General features: G+C 40.2%; 1 protein-coding gene across 4 annotated transcripts; it reads right to left on the reverse strand.

Moving 5' to 3' along the window:
* Positions 1-2,596: 2,596 nt before the first annotated feature.
* On the reverse strand, positions 2,597-15,864 carry LOC117411828 (UAP56-interacting factor-like). 4 transcript variants are annotated; one of them, XM_034019614.3, is made up of 9 exons: positions 15,404-15,863; positions 11,391-11,570; positions 8,763-8,905; positions 7,063-7,184; positions 6,570-6,648; positions 4,983-5,038; positions 4,808-4,882; positions 4,327-4,471; positions 2,597-2,810 (listed from the first exon to the last, which is right to left on the reverse strand). In XM_034019614.3, the coding sequence occupies exons 1-9, from the start codon at positions 15,474-15,476 to the stop codon at positions 2,715-2,717; spliced, it is 969 nt and encodes a 322-aa protein (XP_033875505.2). In that variant the 5' UTR covers positions 15,477-15,863; the 3' UTR covers positions 2,597-2,714. The 4 variants fall into 4 exon arrangements, with proteins under 4 accessions (XP_033875505.2, XP_033875506.2, XP_033875504.2 ...); XM_034019615.3 differs by having other exon boundaries at positions 4,327-4,453; positions 6,570-6,654; positions 15,404-15,861; XM_034019613.3 differs by having other exon boundaries at positions 6,570-6,654; positions 15,404-15,861.
* Positions 15,865-17,381: the final 1,517 nt, after the last annotated feature.

Consider the following 17,381-nt stretch of genomic DNA (forward strand, 5'->3'; position numbering starts at 1 on the left):
CTTTCGGTGGTGTGGCCAATCATGTCTCCTCCATTACGGAGCTGGCTTCTGGTATTGTGGCCCCGCCCCCTTCCTGGATAGCTGGCTTCGGACTGACCCTGGAATGAACTGCCGAACCATCCATTACGGGGCACTCTGCTCCGGTTATACAGTGCCCTCACAGGCTGGGAGGGAGATTGCTGATTAGGATTCATTCGCTCTCTGTCACACTTCCTCACGTGATCTTGCAAATTATAGGCCTATTTCCAACATTCCCTTTCTAGCAAAGCTGATTGAATAGTTGTGACTGCCCAGCTCCAGCTTCAGGGTAATTTCTGTAAATATGGGCTACTGGATAAGTTTCAGTCTGTAATGACCACCTCCGTATTGTCGACACTGGAAAGCTGTCTATTCTAGTGTTACTTGATCTGTCTGCTGCTTTTGACACTGTGGATCATGGGATCTTACTGGAGAGATTACAAAGTGATTTTGGAATTACAGCCTTGGAATGGTTTCACTCCTATCTATTACATGGACGCCAGTTTGTCTGTATGGGTCAGTACTCCTCTGAGACGTTGACGTGAAGTATGTTCCACAAGGCTCAATCCTTGGTCCCCTGCTTTTCAGTGTCTATATGCTCCCTCGTGGATTAATTATTAATAAATACAATTTGGGACGACACTCAGGTGTATTGTTCCCTTCCTACAAAACCAGAGATGGCGGTTTCTTTGCTGTCTCAGTGCCTGAGCGAAGTTCAATTATGGATGGCTAAAAACTTCTTGAAAATAAATCCTAGTAAAATAGAGGTATTATTAGTGGGCTCCAAAAACAGTCTAGCTAAATCAGCTAGTATTGAAGTCTCATTTGATGGTAATCTTCTGACTCCATTTAATACTGAGAAACTTGGGAATCACTATGGATTCAGAACTGTGTTTGGATACCCACACTAGCTCCATTACGAAGGTCTCATTTTATCATTGCTAAACGGAGACCCATTTTATCTGATAAAGATGCTGAGCTGTTGGTTCATGCTCTTGTTCTTTCTCAGATGGATTATTGTAATGCTGTTTGCTGGCCTCCCTGATTTCTAAGGTACCTCTTTCTCAGATAGATTATTGTAATGCTGTTTGCTGGCCTCCCTGATTTCTAAGGTACTTCTTTCTTGGCTGGATTATTGTAATGCTGTTTGCTGGCCTCCCTGATTTCTAACATACTACTTTCTCAGATAGATTATTGTAATGCTCTGTTTGCTGGCCTCCCTGATTTCTAAGGTACTTCTTTCTCAGCTAGATTATTGTAATGCTGTTTGCTGGCCTCCCTGATTTCTAAGGTACTTCTTTCTCAGCTGGATTATTGTAATGCTCTGTTTGCTGGCCTCCCTGATTTCTAAGGTACTTCTTTCTCAGACAGATTATTGTAATGCTCTGTTTGCTGGCCTCCCTGATTTCTAAGGTACTTCTTTCTTGGCTGGATTTTTGTAATGCTGTTTGCTGGCCTCCCTGATTTCTAAGGTACTTCTTTCTTGGCTGGATTTTTGTAATGCTGTTTGCTGGCCTCCCTGATTTCTAAGGTACTTCTTTCTTGGCTGGATTTTTGTAATGCTGTTTGCTGGCCTCCCTGATTTCTAAGGTACTTCTTTCTCAGATGGATTATTGTAATGCTGTTTGCTGCCCTCCCTGATTGTAAGCTACGTCGGCTCCAACTCGTTCAGAATGCTGCAGCTAGAATGCTTACACGCACTAGCCGTTCACAACATATCACTCCCATATTAAATTTAAGATTGATTTTAAAACTCTGTAGTTGTTATGCCCAGTGCCTCTGGATCTCTGACTCACTGCATCTCCAAACTCACTGCATCTCCAAACTCACTGCATCTCCAAACTCATTGCATCTCCAAACTCATTGCATCTCTAGACTCACTGCATCTCCAAACTCATTGCATCTCTAGACTCACTGCATCTCCAAACTCATTGCATCTCTAGACTCACTGCATCTCCAAACTCACTGCATCTCCAAACTCACTGCATCTCCTCCAAACTCACTGCATCTCCAAACTCATCTCCAAACTCATTGCATCTCCAAACTCACCTCATCTCCAAACTAACTGCATCTCCAAACTCATCTCCAAACTCACTGCATCTCCAAACTCATTGCATCTCCAAACTCACTGCATCTCCACACTCATCTCCAAACTCACTGCATCTCCACACTCACTGCATCTCCAAACTCATTGCATCTTCAAACTCATTGCATCTTCAAACTCATTGTTCTCTCTTAGAATGATGCCGTTATGGGCTGGATACGTGAAGACATTTCCTCTAAATTGTCATCGACACCATTTCTGATAGTAAAACACAGTCAGTAAAGTTATAAAACCAGAACAAAACAATCACACATTTCATTATGTGGCTAGTGAGCAGACTGTAGTTATTTTGTTTTTTGTATTTGCCAAAAGCCATTGTTGCTCAAGCTTTAAAACCTACCAAGACGGTAAAGTGCTATGAACACAGTTCTGGTAGAAATCACAAAAACAACATTTACTTTAAACACAGAAACAGACACTCATCTGGAATGAAAGCGTTATTTAAAAATAAATAAAACAATGCAGATCTTTTTAAAATAAAACCTCTTTTAATGTAGGTCATGTACAATCCCAGGTTCTCTAATGACATCACTCTCACTGAAATGATCACTATAGCAGCACAGTGACAGCACTATTCGTATTCTCTTTATTGTCACTGCAGTGTTACTGTCCGTCCTCCTGTCCTAGGCACGGCACGCAGTCCCTTTATCTTCAGACTGGAGAAGCGATCGTTCAGTGTCACTCGAGTCTAAAATAAAATGACACACAACCGCCACGTATTTGTATCATGTTACACTATGTTTGTTTCAGGGTTAAACCATTAACATGGTCAGCCCTGATTTCCCAGGTTAACCACTGCCAGACCGTGCATTGTCAGGCCTTGGAGTTTCAGAACATGGTTCATAGTCACTATTGAAAGAGCTAGAGGAGTGGTCAATCACACAAAAGGCTCATTCCAGTTAACAGAATATGGAAGCTAGTTCATTTTTACAAGGGGAAGAGCCACTGCTTCACTTGCAAACTACACCAAGACTTTAATTCAAAGTAATATGAAAAAAACATTGTTAAATAAAAATGGGCTATATTTTCAAAGCTATTTCCTCCGCAACATCGTCATTAGCACAATTGTTTACGTAATGAAATAATTATTACTTTAAAATGAATAAGAAACAACAACAAGTGCTTATATTAAACATCCTCACATAGATTGTATATTTCATATATACAGCAGGGCCACAACTAGAGTTAAATATCAGGACTTACAGTACAGAGCCAGATTATCAACTTTCCTTTCTGCAAGGTAAAATCACCCATCACAGCTCATATACTCAAGACTACATGCATGGCCACCCATCACAGCTCTTATACTCAAGACTACATGCACGGCCAGCCATCACAGCTCTTATACTCAAGACTACATGCACGGCCACCCTTCACAGCTCATATACTCAAGACTACATGCACGGCCAGCCATCACAGCTCTTATACTCAAGACTACATGCACGGCCACCCTTCACAGCTCATATACTCAAGACTACATGCACGGCCAGCCATCACAGCTCTTATACTCAAGACTACATGCACGGCCAGCCATCACAGCTCTTATACTCAAGACTACATGCACGGCCACCCTTCACAGCTCTTATACTCAAGACTACATGCACGCCCTTAAACCAGATGTCGGACTTGTTTGGTTCTGGTTTGGAAACTTTACGATTTGGAGTAAATAGCATTGAGAATCTAGCCCATTGTGTAAGTTTATTTATTTATTTATTTATTTTTTAAACATTCTTTATTTTCTACAATACAATTGAGTCTTGAAAAGAAAGCCCGGCTTGACTGACCGCTTCCACGGCATGGTATTGCAAGATTGCACCACGTCTGGCAACAGGCCTCTTATTCACACACATCCACTAAGGTACATTACAAAGGTTAATAAATCCAATAGTCTTACCAACATGCCAAGTTCATAATTCAAGGGTCTCCAGAGACTCAAGGCGAGCAGTTCAAAAATAACACTCTATAACAATCACAGCAGCTAAACATGGCAAGTGCCGACTAATGTGCGCTGGAAAAAAATGCCTGCTTAAAAGAAATATTAGCTCCTGTTTGAAACCTGAACCATTGGGGGTTGAAAAGAACTGAATTAGAAGATTAGGGTAATCAAGCAGACAGTTTAATTAGACAATTACTTTAATCAGACAACTGGTGTGTGATCACATCAGCTTCCTCCAACAGCTCCACGGAATGCCCCCATTGTGTACCTGATTGGCTAGTGCTTTGAAGTTAAACCTCAGGGGGATTCCTCTGGGCGGGGGGTGCAGGGTCTCCTCGTCTTCAGCCCCTCGTCTCTCCAGCACTGCTGGGCGCTTAATCCTCACTCTGGGGGGTCTGGGAGGAGAAACTGCACTGCAAGGTCAAGGAAGCAAAGCAGCTTTCAAACAAATCACTAATTACAGACTGAGACCTAAAACAGCATACCACACACAAAGCACAATTGAAATGAATGTTTATACCAGCACAAGGTGAACATCAAGATTCAGTGTCATCCTGTCTTTCTTTCTTTCTTTCTTTCTTTCTTTCTTTCTTTCTTTCTTTCTTTTTATATGTAATGACTGTGTTATTCCAGTATCGTTAAAGACTCTTCATGTCAAGTGTTAGTGAAATGCGTTGTGCTAATGAAGCCCTTTGTAATTCCCCCCTTCCCTCTCTTTAATGTTTGCTGTGTGTGTCATGTTTACTCACGCAGTCTCCTGCGCTGCCATGGGGTTTGCAACAGAGACTGTTAGGATGGACCCTGAGGCTGCAGGCTGTCTCCAGCTTTGGGTAAAACAAAAAACAACAACATGTAGTTTATTAGGGATCAAGAGCACTTTGTTTAATTAATTATTTTGCATATCCAGTTTAAGCTTTTTCTTACCTTCGGATTTTTTGATATTTTTCTATCAATTTCCTGTCGGATTGACGTGAAGGAAACTAAAAAATAAAAGCAGATAAAGTTAACAGCAGTAAAGAACATATAATGTGATATCATCTCCAAAAACAACAGGCTGCAATTCAATCATTTTTCATTAATGTCAAACATTAAATACAGTACATGAGCAGGAATGGGAGGGTTAGTTTAACTCCAGAATCACAACATTGAACACTCAATCAGCACATATATACAGCAAAAAAAGAAACTTGAAAGTGTTTTCACAAGAAGTGTCTGTCGAGCTGTTTGCATTAATTCATTCTAAACTGTCAGCCTCCCTACACAGTCAGCAGAGCTTCTATTTCAACAGCAAACAGGGCAGTGTTATCTCATTGCAGTGTGAGACAGGGCATTGTTAGACAGGGCAGTGTTATCTCATTGCAGTGTTACACAGGGCAGTGTTATCTCACTGCAGTGTTACACAGGGCAGTGTTATCTCACTGCAGTGTTAGACAGGGCAGTGTTATCTCATTGCAGTGTTATCTCATTGCAGTGTTAGACAGGGCAGTGTTAGACAGGGCAGTGTTAGACAGGGCAGTGTTAGCTCATTGCAGTGTTAGACAGGGCAGTGTTATCTCATTGCAGTGTTAGACAGGGCAGTGTTAGACAGGGCAGTGTTAGACAGGGCAGTGTTAGACAGGGCAGTGTTATCTCATTACAGTGTTACACAGGGCAGTGTTATCTCATTGCAGTGTTAGACAGGGCAGTGTTATCTCATTGCAGTGTTAGACAGGGCAGTGTTAGACAGGGCAGTGTTAGACAGGGCAGTGTTATCTCATTACAGTGTTACACAGGGCAGTGTTATCTCACTGCAGTGTTACACAGGGCAGTGTTATCTCTTTGCAGTGTTAGACAGGGCAGTGTTAGACAGGGCAGTGTTAGACAGGACAGTGTTAGACAGGGCAGTGTTACCTCATTGCAGTGTTAGACAGGGCAGTGTTATCTCATTACAGTGTTAGACAGGGCAGTGTTATCTCATTGCAGTGTTATCTCATTGCAGTGTTAGACAGGGCAGTGTTAGACAGGGCAATGTTACACAGGGCAGTGTTATCTCTTTGCAGTGTTAGACAGGGCAGTGTTATCTCACTGCAGTGTTACACAGGGCAGTGTTACCTCATTGCAGTGTTACCTCATTGCAGTGTTAGACAGGGCAGTGTTAGACAGGACAGTGTTAGACAGGGCAGTGTTATCTCACTGCAGTGTTAGACAGGGCAGTGTTATCTCTTTGCAGTGTTAGACAGGGCAGTGTTACACAGGGCAGTGTTATCTCTTTGCAGTGTTAGACAGGGCAGTGTTAGACAGGGCAGTGTTAGACAGGACAGTGTTAGACAGGGCAGTGTTACCTCATTGCAGTGTTAGACAGGGCAGTGTTAGACAGGGCAGTGTTATCTCATTGCAGTGTTACACAGGGCAGTGTTATCTCATTGCAGTGTTAGACAGGGCAGTGTTATCTCATTGCAGTGTTAGACAGGGCAGTGTTATCTCATTGCAGTGTGGTACAGTTTCATGGAGCACAACATGGCAGCGTCTCACCCCTCTGTTCAGGTTGATCTTAGTCTGCCGTTGCTGTATTTGTTGCAGTTTTATTCCTCTGTTTTGCAGGGGAATTCTACTGTTACTTAAAAATAATGGAAGGCATATTGTTAGTATAGTACTCAAAGGGAGGGCCTATTTTAATGATCTAAACCATGGCCGATCTAAATCCTGCCGTCCTCTGAATCTGTATGAATCCTAACAGCATTAGAAACATCCATGCCACAGCAGTAAATCAAAACCTGAAAAACAACTCCATGAATGTTTAACTCTCTCATCCTGCTCCCTGTGCTATTGAAGTACAACTTGGGTTTACATTACATACTGTATCCTGAGGAATCACTGGGAGTAAGATAAACTTCTTACTTGGTTTGACTGAACCACAGAAGGAGCCAAGCTTAAAATACATCATAATAATTGGAAATCAGATAACGAATTGCTTTTAACAGTAGCTAGCACGCTTCCCTTTCAAGATGTAATGCAGCTTGTATACCTTCTCCCAGCGGCCCGAGGACCTCTGAAAGGCTGCCAGAATGGTCTTCTAGTCGGAGGCTGCTGGGTTCTGAGCAATCCTGGCCTGTTGTTATTAACACTGGAAATCGCTGCTGTGTTTACCTGGAAAAATCAATATGAAATAAAAACAAAGTACTGCAGAACAAAATACATTTCTGTGTTAGTGATACAGTCGTTAACTGGGACGGATGAAGTAAGAATTTACTCTAGTAAAGGATAAAACATAAAAATAAAGTAATGTTACTATGTATAATTAGGGGTCTCCTTAAATCGTGGAGAATTTACATATCTTTCCCAGGTAGGTTATGGAATAGAATTTGGATTTCGCAGACCTGTTTAAACATTAAATTAACCTAAGTAGATATTTCAGAGCACTATAAAAGCCTAAAAATAGTGGTACTTGCTTCCTTACTAAAACAGAGTGTTGTCATTTGTTAAAGGCAAGCATACAATATCCCCCAGCAGTTGCTGCCGACATTCTCTGTCTCTGTGGTGTGAAGACTTGCCCATACATTGAGACTGCAAGTTCTGCATCCACTGAATTGTGGAAGTGTATGGTAACGCTTTGCCAAGTTATACAGATGCGGAAATCGATTAGAAACAGTCCCAAAACTTGGTTACCCTCAAGGGCATCTGGTATTCTTTAATAAAGGCCTATATGCAGCACGTTTGTTGTCACGTTGTTTGTCCCATCTAGGAATTAATTTTATTAGTATCAAGTCAAAAGAAAGAAAACTTGCTTATTCGGGTCTAAAATTCTAACTGCGTTTAAAAAGTAAGCAGCAGGTTGTTTGAAGCGAGGTGGCTGTGCTGGATCGTACCTGTAGTACTGATTTAACTGGGATACAACTGACAGGAATGCGTTTTGTCTGCGCTGACTTTCAAGTTTGTTTTCTGAAAGCTGTTATTTGTTTTACTTTCTGTTTAGCAGCCTCTGTAGTATTCTTTCATTTAATGTGTGATTCTGAAGAATTTACCTCCATCTACATGTAAAGTTTCTTCGGGAAGTTTCTTGACACGATCCTCAGCTGAAATATACCTTGCCTTTTTTGCTTTGTTGTCCATTTTTGGTATTTTACCTCCAATGCTGAAAACTAGATTTTAGCAACCTAAATCAAAATAACAATGCAACACTGACTCTGTCCCACCTCCTACTGTACAGTACAGGTCACAGCAAAGCCAGTACAGACACACTGATAGGCTGATTAAAACATTGTTGTCATGTGAACAGTAAACAAGAAAGTTAACTGCTTTGGAGTATTTTTTTTCCATGAAATTGTGAACTAGGTAGACCCGTATTTATAATTAATACAAATATTAATAACTAAGTATGTCAGGAGGATATTTATATTGAAGGAATCATTTATGTCATCTTTGTTTTGCCTGTTTACTATCCGACTACAGCATGCAGTGTGTTCTCCATCACTCTACTGTTACTTCAGCTTAGATTTACCAGGGTTACTATTCCAGAACAAAATCCCTTTCCAACCACTCACTGTCTTCTGAGATCTCACAAGTGAGAAACTTTATTTGCTGTAATTTCCATCCACCCTGTAAGAGCGTGTGTTCTCTATAGACCTGGTGTTCTGATTGGAGGAGGGGTTGGGCTCTGATTCTCTATAGAGCTGGTGTTCTGATTGGAGGAGGGGTTGAAAGAACATTGTGAGGTCTGCATGGTACCTTTGCAAGAGAGGCTTTGCGATTCAAAGGGCTGACTCCCGAGGGGGGGAACAGTGCTCTCCTGGGGACTCTTCGGAGATTGTAGGGTTGTCTTCTGTTGAACCCTTGTTGCGCTTGACCCATTAATCGAAATCTGTAGAACCCTGAAAATAAATGCGTGGATTATAAAGATGCCTGGACTCATAGTGCAACAACATGGCAATAACACACAGCTCAGAGCTCCCTTCACATTTACATTTCTTAATACGGTGCAATTAGTTTGCAATGGGGATGTTTAACCAGCCTTAAAATATTTCTATGAAGTTATACTTTGATATTTTAATTGATTAACTGAACTGAATTGAAAACTGTGGATTTGTCAAAGAGAACACAGAGAACTGTGGATTTGTAAGTAGAATTGCTTGTTTCCCTCCTATTTTATTCATACAATTTATAACATGTTTTATATATATATATATATATATATATATATATATATATATATATATATATATATATATAAACATGTTATAAAGATATATATAGATAGATGGATAGATAGATAGATATAGATGGATAGATATTTTATATCAGTGGTTTTCAGCAATCTCATTTTGAATGCATGTCAGAGGAAATGTTTTAAATGGGATAAACAACTCAAATTGGTGAATCGGTGTGTCAAAAAACTGCACTGGAAAAAAGTGGATTATTATCTCACCTGTCGTTGTTTATTCATTACTTAATCTGCACCCGTTCTGGAAATGTCTTCTGATTTTCATTCCAACTTAAGCTCTCAATTAACATGATTGATCAAATTATTTATTGAATTTGACATTTTTAATATTTTTCAAGGTCTTTTACAGTTGATGGTTTTAAAAATGCACTTGATTCAAGGTACACGACCTGTGAAACATTTAGAGGCCTGAAGAGAAGTGTTAAATGTGTCCAGTTAATCAAATAATTAGACCAATTAAGTAGGGCTGCAATGAAGGGTACATTTTGACCTTCGAATGTTTGGAACACATTACCGAAGGAAGGTTAGAACCTTCGATGGTACTCGTTTGCATAATTTATTAGTGACGTCACCGTGGCTACTTGTTTATATTTCATTGAAAATCTTATTTTACAGGTAAGCCATATAAATGGAATAAAACACTCACATGTACTTTAAAAATATGTTATATAGAACAGCAATCATGTTTTTATAATTTAAATAAAAATAAAAATACAATTATGTTTATTTACACGTAATTGAGCCTGCTTGCGATCTATACAGTAAGCTTGCATTGCACCAACTGCAGAGGACAAAGCTTTATTCAACGGTCACTGTTCCAAGCAGGTGAGCAGTCACATTTTACTACTACTAAAAATATTAATAATACTAATAATAATATAAACTTACGCTTGTCAAGTGACCCCAGGGACCTCATGGTTATTTCTCCATGATACGAGTCGCTTGCACAGTTTGCAGTCAACTTTTTTTTTTTTTTTTTTTGGTTGTCTGGGCATTTAACAAAAAAAAATCCCAAACAGCAGAGAGGTTTCCAGATATTTCTTTCAATACAGCTTACGCCATAAAATGCTTTGCTGTCGAGATGGAGAATGAAGAAATTAAAGGTTTGCCTCTGGATAACACAAGCTGGAGAGGGGAGGGGCAGATGGTGCTCGGTTTTTTAAATTAAAATTATTAGTGTTAGCGTATATTTTGTATGTTTCAAACATATTCTACCATGGCACTTCTCTCACACTGTCTTGTAGGTATTCATGACATATTTAACTCAAGTAATACAGCCACTAGAAGTACGAACCCACTGCTTTGGATACTATACCCTGCTCCAGTTGTACGTAATGTATAATGATGTGGTAGCTGATTTTCTTAACAACTTTTGTTTAAGTAATATGCATTATACAAATCAAAAGATCGAAATTTGTATGTGAGTGACAATTAATGTGTGATTTATAGTATAACATTGTCAAACAGTTTCTGTTACTACGAAGAAAAAAAAATAACCCATCTGACGAACCTTCAAAGGTTTAAAACAATCTTCGAATCCCTGGTTAGCGAACAGACCTTCGAACCTTCGAACACAGCCCTATAATTCAGTAACTGAGAGCTTGGGTGGAACGAAAGCCAGAAGCCACTGCGGCCCTCCAAGAACTGAGTTTGACACCCTTGCCCTAAACCAATTAAATCATGTCTAACTACATCTACAGGACAAATACACAGGAGCCAAATCTCCTGCCATGTAATCCCAAAGCTGCCTAAATCTAACAGAGATGTAATCACTTCAGGCCTGATTAACAAGGGGCTTGTTGTGCCAATGTGTAACTCTGTCTGGTTGTGTAGGGACAGTTGTTTTATTACCATTGTTTGTGATTGCATTTAATTCATGATTTACCATGTCTGTTGTACATCTTAAAGAAACACGGCCTGGTGCTGAAGATGCATGGACTACACTAAGAGCTCATAGAAAATGGTTACATCTGATGATACAAACTAGTGGGAGAAGAATATCTGAGCTTCTGCTTCACTTGTTTACATTCTGATTGCTTAGCCTGTCCACAGATGCCTGCACAGAGAAGGAGGAGCCCTGCCCCAGTGAGAAGCAGCAGCGTGATCTGACTGTTCTGGAACGGGATGATGAATACCCTGCTGGCTTTGCTGCGACCCTCCTCTTCCGAAGGGGGCTCTCTGCTGTCCAGATGCTCTCCGGTTCCCTGGGGCTCTGCTTCTATTACCAGGCTGCTGCTGCTGCTGCTGCTGTAGGCCTGTCTTGGAAGCACTCTGACAGGATTTCTGTTCCCTTTTGTTCAGTTTGATTATGTCATCTGAAAAAAAAATACACGGCAGAAAATCAAACAGTGTGGAGCTCTTCGTCTTGATAGAAAACTGACATGTTTTTATACCAGGTCTTCCCATGTCTCTCCTGCCTACAAGCTTCACTCCATTCCCAGGATACATGCCTGGATATTGACAAACTTACTTCACTGAAAACAACTGATCTGAGATTTTAAACTTTCAAAGAGATGGAGAGTTATAAATGCATGGAACAGGTGAAGTAGTAACATCTAGAACATTGAGAACATTCCAAAACAATTCGACTGTGCCCTATGGAATAACATTTGTTTATATGGGGCATGATGCAGGGCAGAAGCCCTGCCTGTAGAAATAAGTGTGAAGTTGGCAGGGATTCTCCAATTAGGTCATTGAGTGCTAATTGGGGAGTGGCCATCTGTATATAAGGGAGACAAAATCATTTGTGTGGGGAGATGGAGTTTTGACGTGTATTTTGAATACCGATAGTGAAGGTGAATGTCCAGCCTATACTGTATTGCTTGTAAACCTTTTGTTTTACAAGCCCTTAAATTGCAGCTTTCTGTCTCGGAGTCTCTCATTCCTGACGCTATCCTCAGGGGTGCAAATCGCTTTTGAAAATTGCTGCTAAACTAACTTTTGCGGTAAAATGAAGAGGCTTGCGAACACAAAACATTATTTTACAATATCTGAAAACAGTAAAGACAGGCCATATCCAGTGGCTCCATTTGGGAATGGCCGCACCTGGGATTGTTGGCAGGGACAGCTTTAACGCCATCCCTGCCGTACTTACACTTATTTACACCATAGGGCTGCCCTGCCACAGGGCAAATTTATGCTAGGAAGGATCGAGCCTTAATGAGCCGAATAACTTCCTAATTTCCAAAAACTCTTATGTTCTGAAATACAGCTCTGCTTTTTAAAGGAAGACACTGAACACAGCACAGAGCAACAAAAACATGAGTGACCACAAGTGTAACCATTATCAGCAGTAGATTAACTGTCGCAGTAGAAAATGGACATAATGCAGCTGCTGTATTTTTTGGTGATGTAGAAATAGCTCAAATTAAACAGCCTTTGTTGAACGCATTGTAATTCTGCTCTCCTGTTGGACTGGTGTGTAACCCTCTAGACCCCATCCATCTCCAGTAAGTGTCGGGATGTGACCGAGTTACTGTGCTGGCAGTCTGTTTTGTTGCCTGAGAGATAACCCCTTCTAAGTGCCCCTGCTGTACTCCAAGCGTAGCAAAGCATACTTACAGGACATCATGGTAAAGCAATCATGGTACAGAACAGAGAAATATGATAAGGCTAATGTAAGGACAAGCATTAGAAAAGCTCATTTTCTTTTGCAAACTTTGCAGTTACCTATTTAAGACATTTGAAAAGACAAGTGGGCACTAGTTAGTTGTATCACAAACTCATTGTACTAAATGGTACTGTAATGACGATAACTTGCTATATAAGGCAGCTGAAGTAAGTTAGGTTGTTTTGTAAAAATAGTAATTCAGCTTTGGAAATCTGCACCACAGAGTCAGAGGGTGATGGCAACAGCAAAACTTTACAATAGATCAAAAGTGAGCCTGCCGCAGATCTTGGTGTGAAACAGTGTATTAACACTGATATCTTGGCCAGACGGAGGAGTTAGGACAGCCTTGTTTGCTGATGATTCATGCCCAGCATTGAGCTCATTGCTATATACAGGACTCTGCAGTACAGTACCTTGTAGCATCTGCTTTACATCAACAGCTCAGTCCAACAGAGTGCCAGTCTGGAAACCTGCTTCACATCCTGATGTCATCATGCATTTATAACCAGTGAATAGAGACTTTATTTATTCTCTCTAGTTTATGTCATTTAACCAGTACAGGGGATCTGCATGACTAACTCTATTATGTTGAAAACATATGGGACTTTATTTACGTCATGAACTTGATAAACACATACACAAAATATATAGTTAGATGTAGGATAATAATATAAGCATGCAGTTAATTCTACTTGGATAGGTCTAGCATTAACCAATTCTGGGCTGAATAATCTGACATGTAACCAATTTCAGCCCAAACTCAAACACTGAAGTAACTGTTCTATGGAAGGGGGTATTCTACAGGGTCATTCCATGTCAAATCAACCACAATCCAGGAAGATCCCTGCCTCAAGATTTACATTGTGTTTATATTGTGTGTAGTGGAAGATACAGGTCAGGTATGAAACCAGGCCAAACATTAAAGCTCAATGGTGAAGATTTGCTGAGATACAGGGCAGGGGGTGGGGGTGGGGGTCATACGTGAAACCCTTCTCATTTTGGAGTGATTTTGAGGCCTTCAAATTGAAACATTGTCCAACTGTCAAACTTCTGAGTGACTTTTTAAGTGCATGTTCCTTCTAAAGTAGAAGAGATATCACTTTCAAATTGCTTAGGTGTGCTCATAATTTAACAGACTTTCTCTGCTACTGTCTATCTACTTTACTGTCTGATTTGATAACCCCACAAAAAGGCTTCAGGATGAAAGTATTGGAAGTTGCCCCATCTTTGAAGGGCTGAAACCCCTTGTGGGACACGGGTTAACAAACTGACCTTTGGTGGGCTTGTAGATGAGGATTTGAAGGACTTGTGGTAAAATAATTGACTTGGTAATCTGTCTCCTTCACAGTTTAATAAATGTACAAACATGAACAATACGCATTTATGTTGATTTTGGGTTATATTGTACAATATTAGCAAATAGTTGAAGTTTAAACCAGGAAAAAACATAAAACATGTATAAATAAATCAATCCATAAAACTAAAACCATAAAATGTATATAGTCTTTATATGCAAGTGGTTTGTCATGGAGCTACAGAGGTACTGTTGACCTCTTATTTCTTGTTTGTTGCCATCTTAAAAAAATGATTCTTGCAAAGTTCTGAAACAAGCATTCATGGGATATAGATGAGCCTTTGAAAGACTTGTGGTGAAATAATTGATATCACACACTACCCCATTCAGTACTTTTTATAATCTCTGGTGAGCAATTTTTTTCATGGTGCACCATCAGAATGTGGTATGCATACCAAAACTTGACCCATGTGATGTCAGGAAACGGTACACCACATTGACTCAAAAGTGCTGTGTTGACAACTGCACAAATCACTATGAACGAGACAAACTGTTGATCTCCCACAAAAATCGTACATGTTTACAATTTTAGACAACAGAATTTGTTGCTCATCAGTTAAAGTCACATACATTTGCTGAATTGTGAAAAACAAATATATTTAAAATAACTTTAAGGGTCAAACTCAGTACATTATACCCTTTCAGACGGGCGTTTCTTTGTTTTCTAAACTAAACTCATTTGCGCATGGTCGGGCAAGCGCAATACACGGTGTAGCACTTTTTAAAGTGTACCAAAAAGTAACAGCACAACGGCCGGTTTAATGGATACCAACTGGATGAAACCAGTGAAAAAAAATGCAGTTATTACATTTAATTTACTTCTGCAGTTAATGTCATTTTTAGAAAAGCGGTTCTCCAAACATTATTCCAGTTGTAAACACATGATTAAATATGTTTAAGGGAACAAACAGAATAACGTTTTGAGAAATCACTTTTCTAAAAATGAATCTGCATTAAAAGCCTTGGACATGTATATCATTTTAAACAAATCTACCACCCATGGACTGTAATGCTAATGGACGTGACGCACAAACTTATCTGAGCTAAGCATTTAGTACTGCAATTCACAGTGTAAAAGAGGAGATACACCAGAAACAAATCTGCATACACAAGAAATATTTTAAATACCCTAAAAGGCATTAAATGACTTTATCGCGTGCACTCAGATACACAGTTACACATACCTAATGACATATCGATCTTCTCTGAGCTTCGATCTGCCTCCATTGGCTCGGGGTCAGCAATGCTGTCGGCCATTTCTATTTCCTAATCGCTCAATCTTCTATTAATCCAAAATGAAAAATGAAAAAAACAATGTGAGAGTTCTCTCGCCGGCTGACACCTGTTATTTGGGAAGACAGTGAGACAGTGCATTGCGCATGCGTGAACTCTGGAATGCTAGCTGGGTCGCGTCGCGCTGATTTTGTAAAACATGTTTTTCCCCTATCCTAACGTTTTGGAGATACTATGAAGATACTGCTACGCCAACTTCTGTGCGATCCATCAAACTTCTGCTATACCTACTAATACCGCACGCTCTTAAATTTCCCCCGTGGCATAGAGTACCGCTGTCCTGCCAGCTGTCCGGCTGCTGTTTGTGTCAGTTACATACCCCCGGTGAAACGATATCTATAATCAGAGCTGTACAACACACAGACTGCTTAAAATAGAACCAGCAACAAACTAATCCGACCCTTTTTGTACCCCCGTGATAATAGTATGATGTGTTGACAGGCAGCAAAACGTTTAATCTGTCTCCAGTCCTTTAAAACTCATTTACAAAATAAATATCAGAGATCTACAGACAGATGTGTTCATAGAGAAAGGTAGAGAGACAGACAGACAGACATGCATATAGATAGATATCAGACAGACAGACAGACATACGTTGAGGGAGATACACAGATATACGGATAGACACAGACAGACAGATAGATAGATAGATAACAGTTTAGTACACCCCCCGGATCTTCTTTAAAATGCTGAAGACACACCTCTCTGGTCATCCAGCAGTGGCATTGTGACACATGTTTAAGGAGTCTAATAGTATCATAATTAGGGCCCTGTGTTTTTACCGGCTTGTTTTTTAACCTGCAGTTCAGTCCTAACCCTCTGGCAGATGTCTGTGTAGCCACTCAGCTGAACAGATCAAAATAATAATTAAGGAATCAACCCACACAATCCTGGCTAATTAGAAAACACCCCCTAATTACAAGGAACAATTCTTGCCATTCTATAAATTGATGCGTTTAAAAGCTTTCCTCCAGACTTGCTGTTTTAGAACACATAGATGCCCCTACAAACGCAAAAAGCATTTCGCAAGTAGCAATATCCACCCGCTGTGCTGCACACTGATGGGTATAACTTATTCTGAAAGCCGTAACGTTAGAATTAATCAAACGTATAATAAAGTTGCAGAATTAAAAAAAAAAAAAAAAACTAAATAAATACAAATACATGCTGAGCACTGGTATATTGCACAGCACAGATAGATGACAGAATACACCGTGTGCTGTTAAAAGGTTTTTGAAAAATTGACGAGTTACTGAAACCCTGAACAATGCAGAATAAAACCACGTTGTATTCAACCAGCTCACAAGGCAGTGAGGATTTTAGGCCCACAACATGTTTGCAGTTTGGATAAAGAACCCCTCCCGTTAGACTGCAAGGATATCAACTATATGCAAAAGAAAACGGTAGTGGAATTTTTTTGACCGAATTCTGAAAAAAAGCAGAACTATTTCCCAGTTTAGCAAGAAAAAGTAAAATATATTTGTCAGTTGTTATCAATTCTGTGGATGCTGAACAAGTGTTTCTTTGTGGGAAAATGAAAGAGGCTCACACAGATATTTGCAGTTTGTCGAATTCACGGTTTATTAAGCCGTGACCCTACACTGGACGGGTAAACGTGCTGCTACCAGCCAGCGGTACAAACACAGCTGAGCAGAGTAGTGCTACTCAGACTGTGACAAACGACACAATAACATCCAAGAAAGCCCTCCAGCACACTGTTGCGGCCGTGTGCTACAAGTCTCTGCTTTGTCTTTTACTGTAGTCCCGCTTCTCTTCTACTCTCCTTGGCTCTGTCTCTGCGCTCCTTCTCTCAATCCAGCTTGTCTCTGCCTCAGCAGCACTTTTCTCTCCAAGACCAGCAACAGCAGT

The sequence above is a fragment of the Acipenser ruthenus genome, chromosome 16, assembly GCF_902713425.1.
Source record: "Acipenser ruthenus chromosome 16, fAciRut3.2 maternal haplotype, whole genome shotgun sequence".
Taxonomy (NCBI): domain Eukaryota; kingdom Metazoa; phylum Chordata; class Actinopteri; order Acipenseriformes; family Acipenseridae; genus Acipenser; species Acipenser ruthenus.

Excerpts from the sequence above, each read along its gene's own strand:
- LOC117411828 (XM_034019613.3), bottom strand. The coding sequence starts at position 15,476 with ATGGCCGACAGCATTGCTGACCCCGAGCCAATGGAGGCAGATCGAAGC. Across the intron at positions 8,906-11,390 it reads GTCGCAGCAAAGCCAGCAGG|GGTTCTACAGATTTCGATTA; the intron begins GTATTCATCATC and ends ATTTATTTTCAG. Across the intron at positions 6,655-7,062 it reads CCTCGGGCCGCTGGGAGAAG|TAACAGTAGAATTCCCCTGC; the intron begins GTATACAAGCTG and ends ATTATTTTTAAG.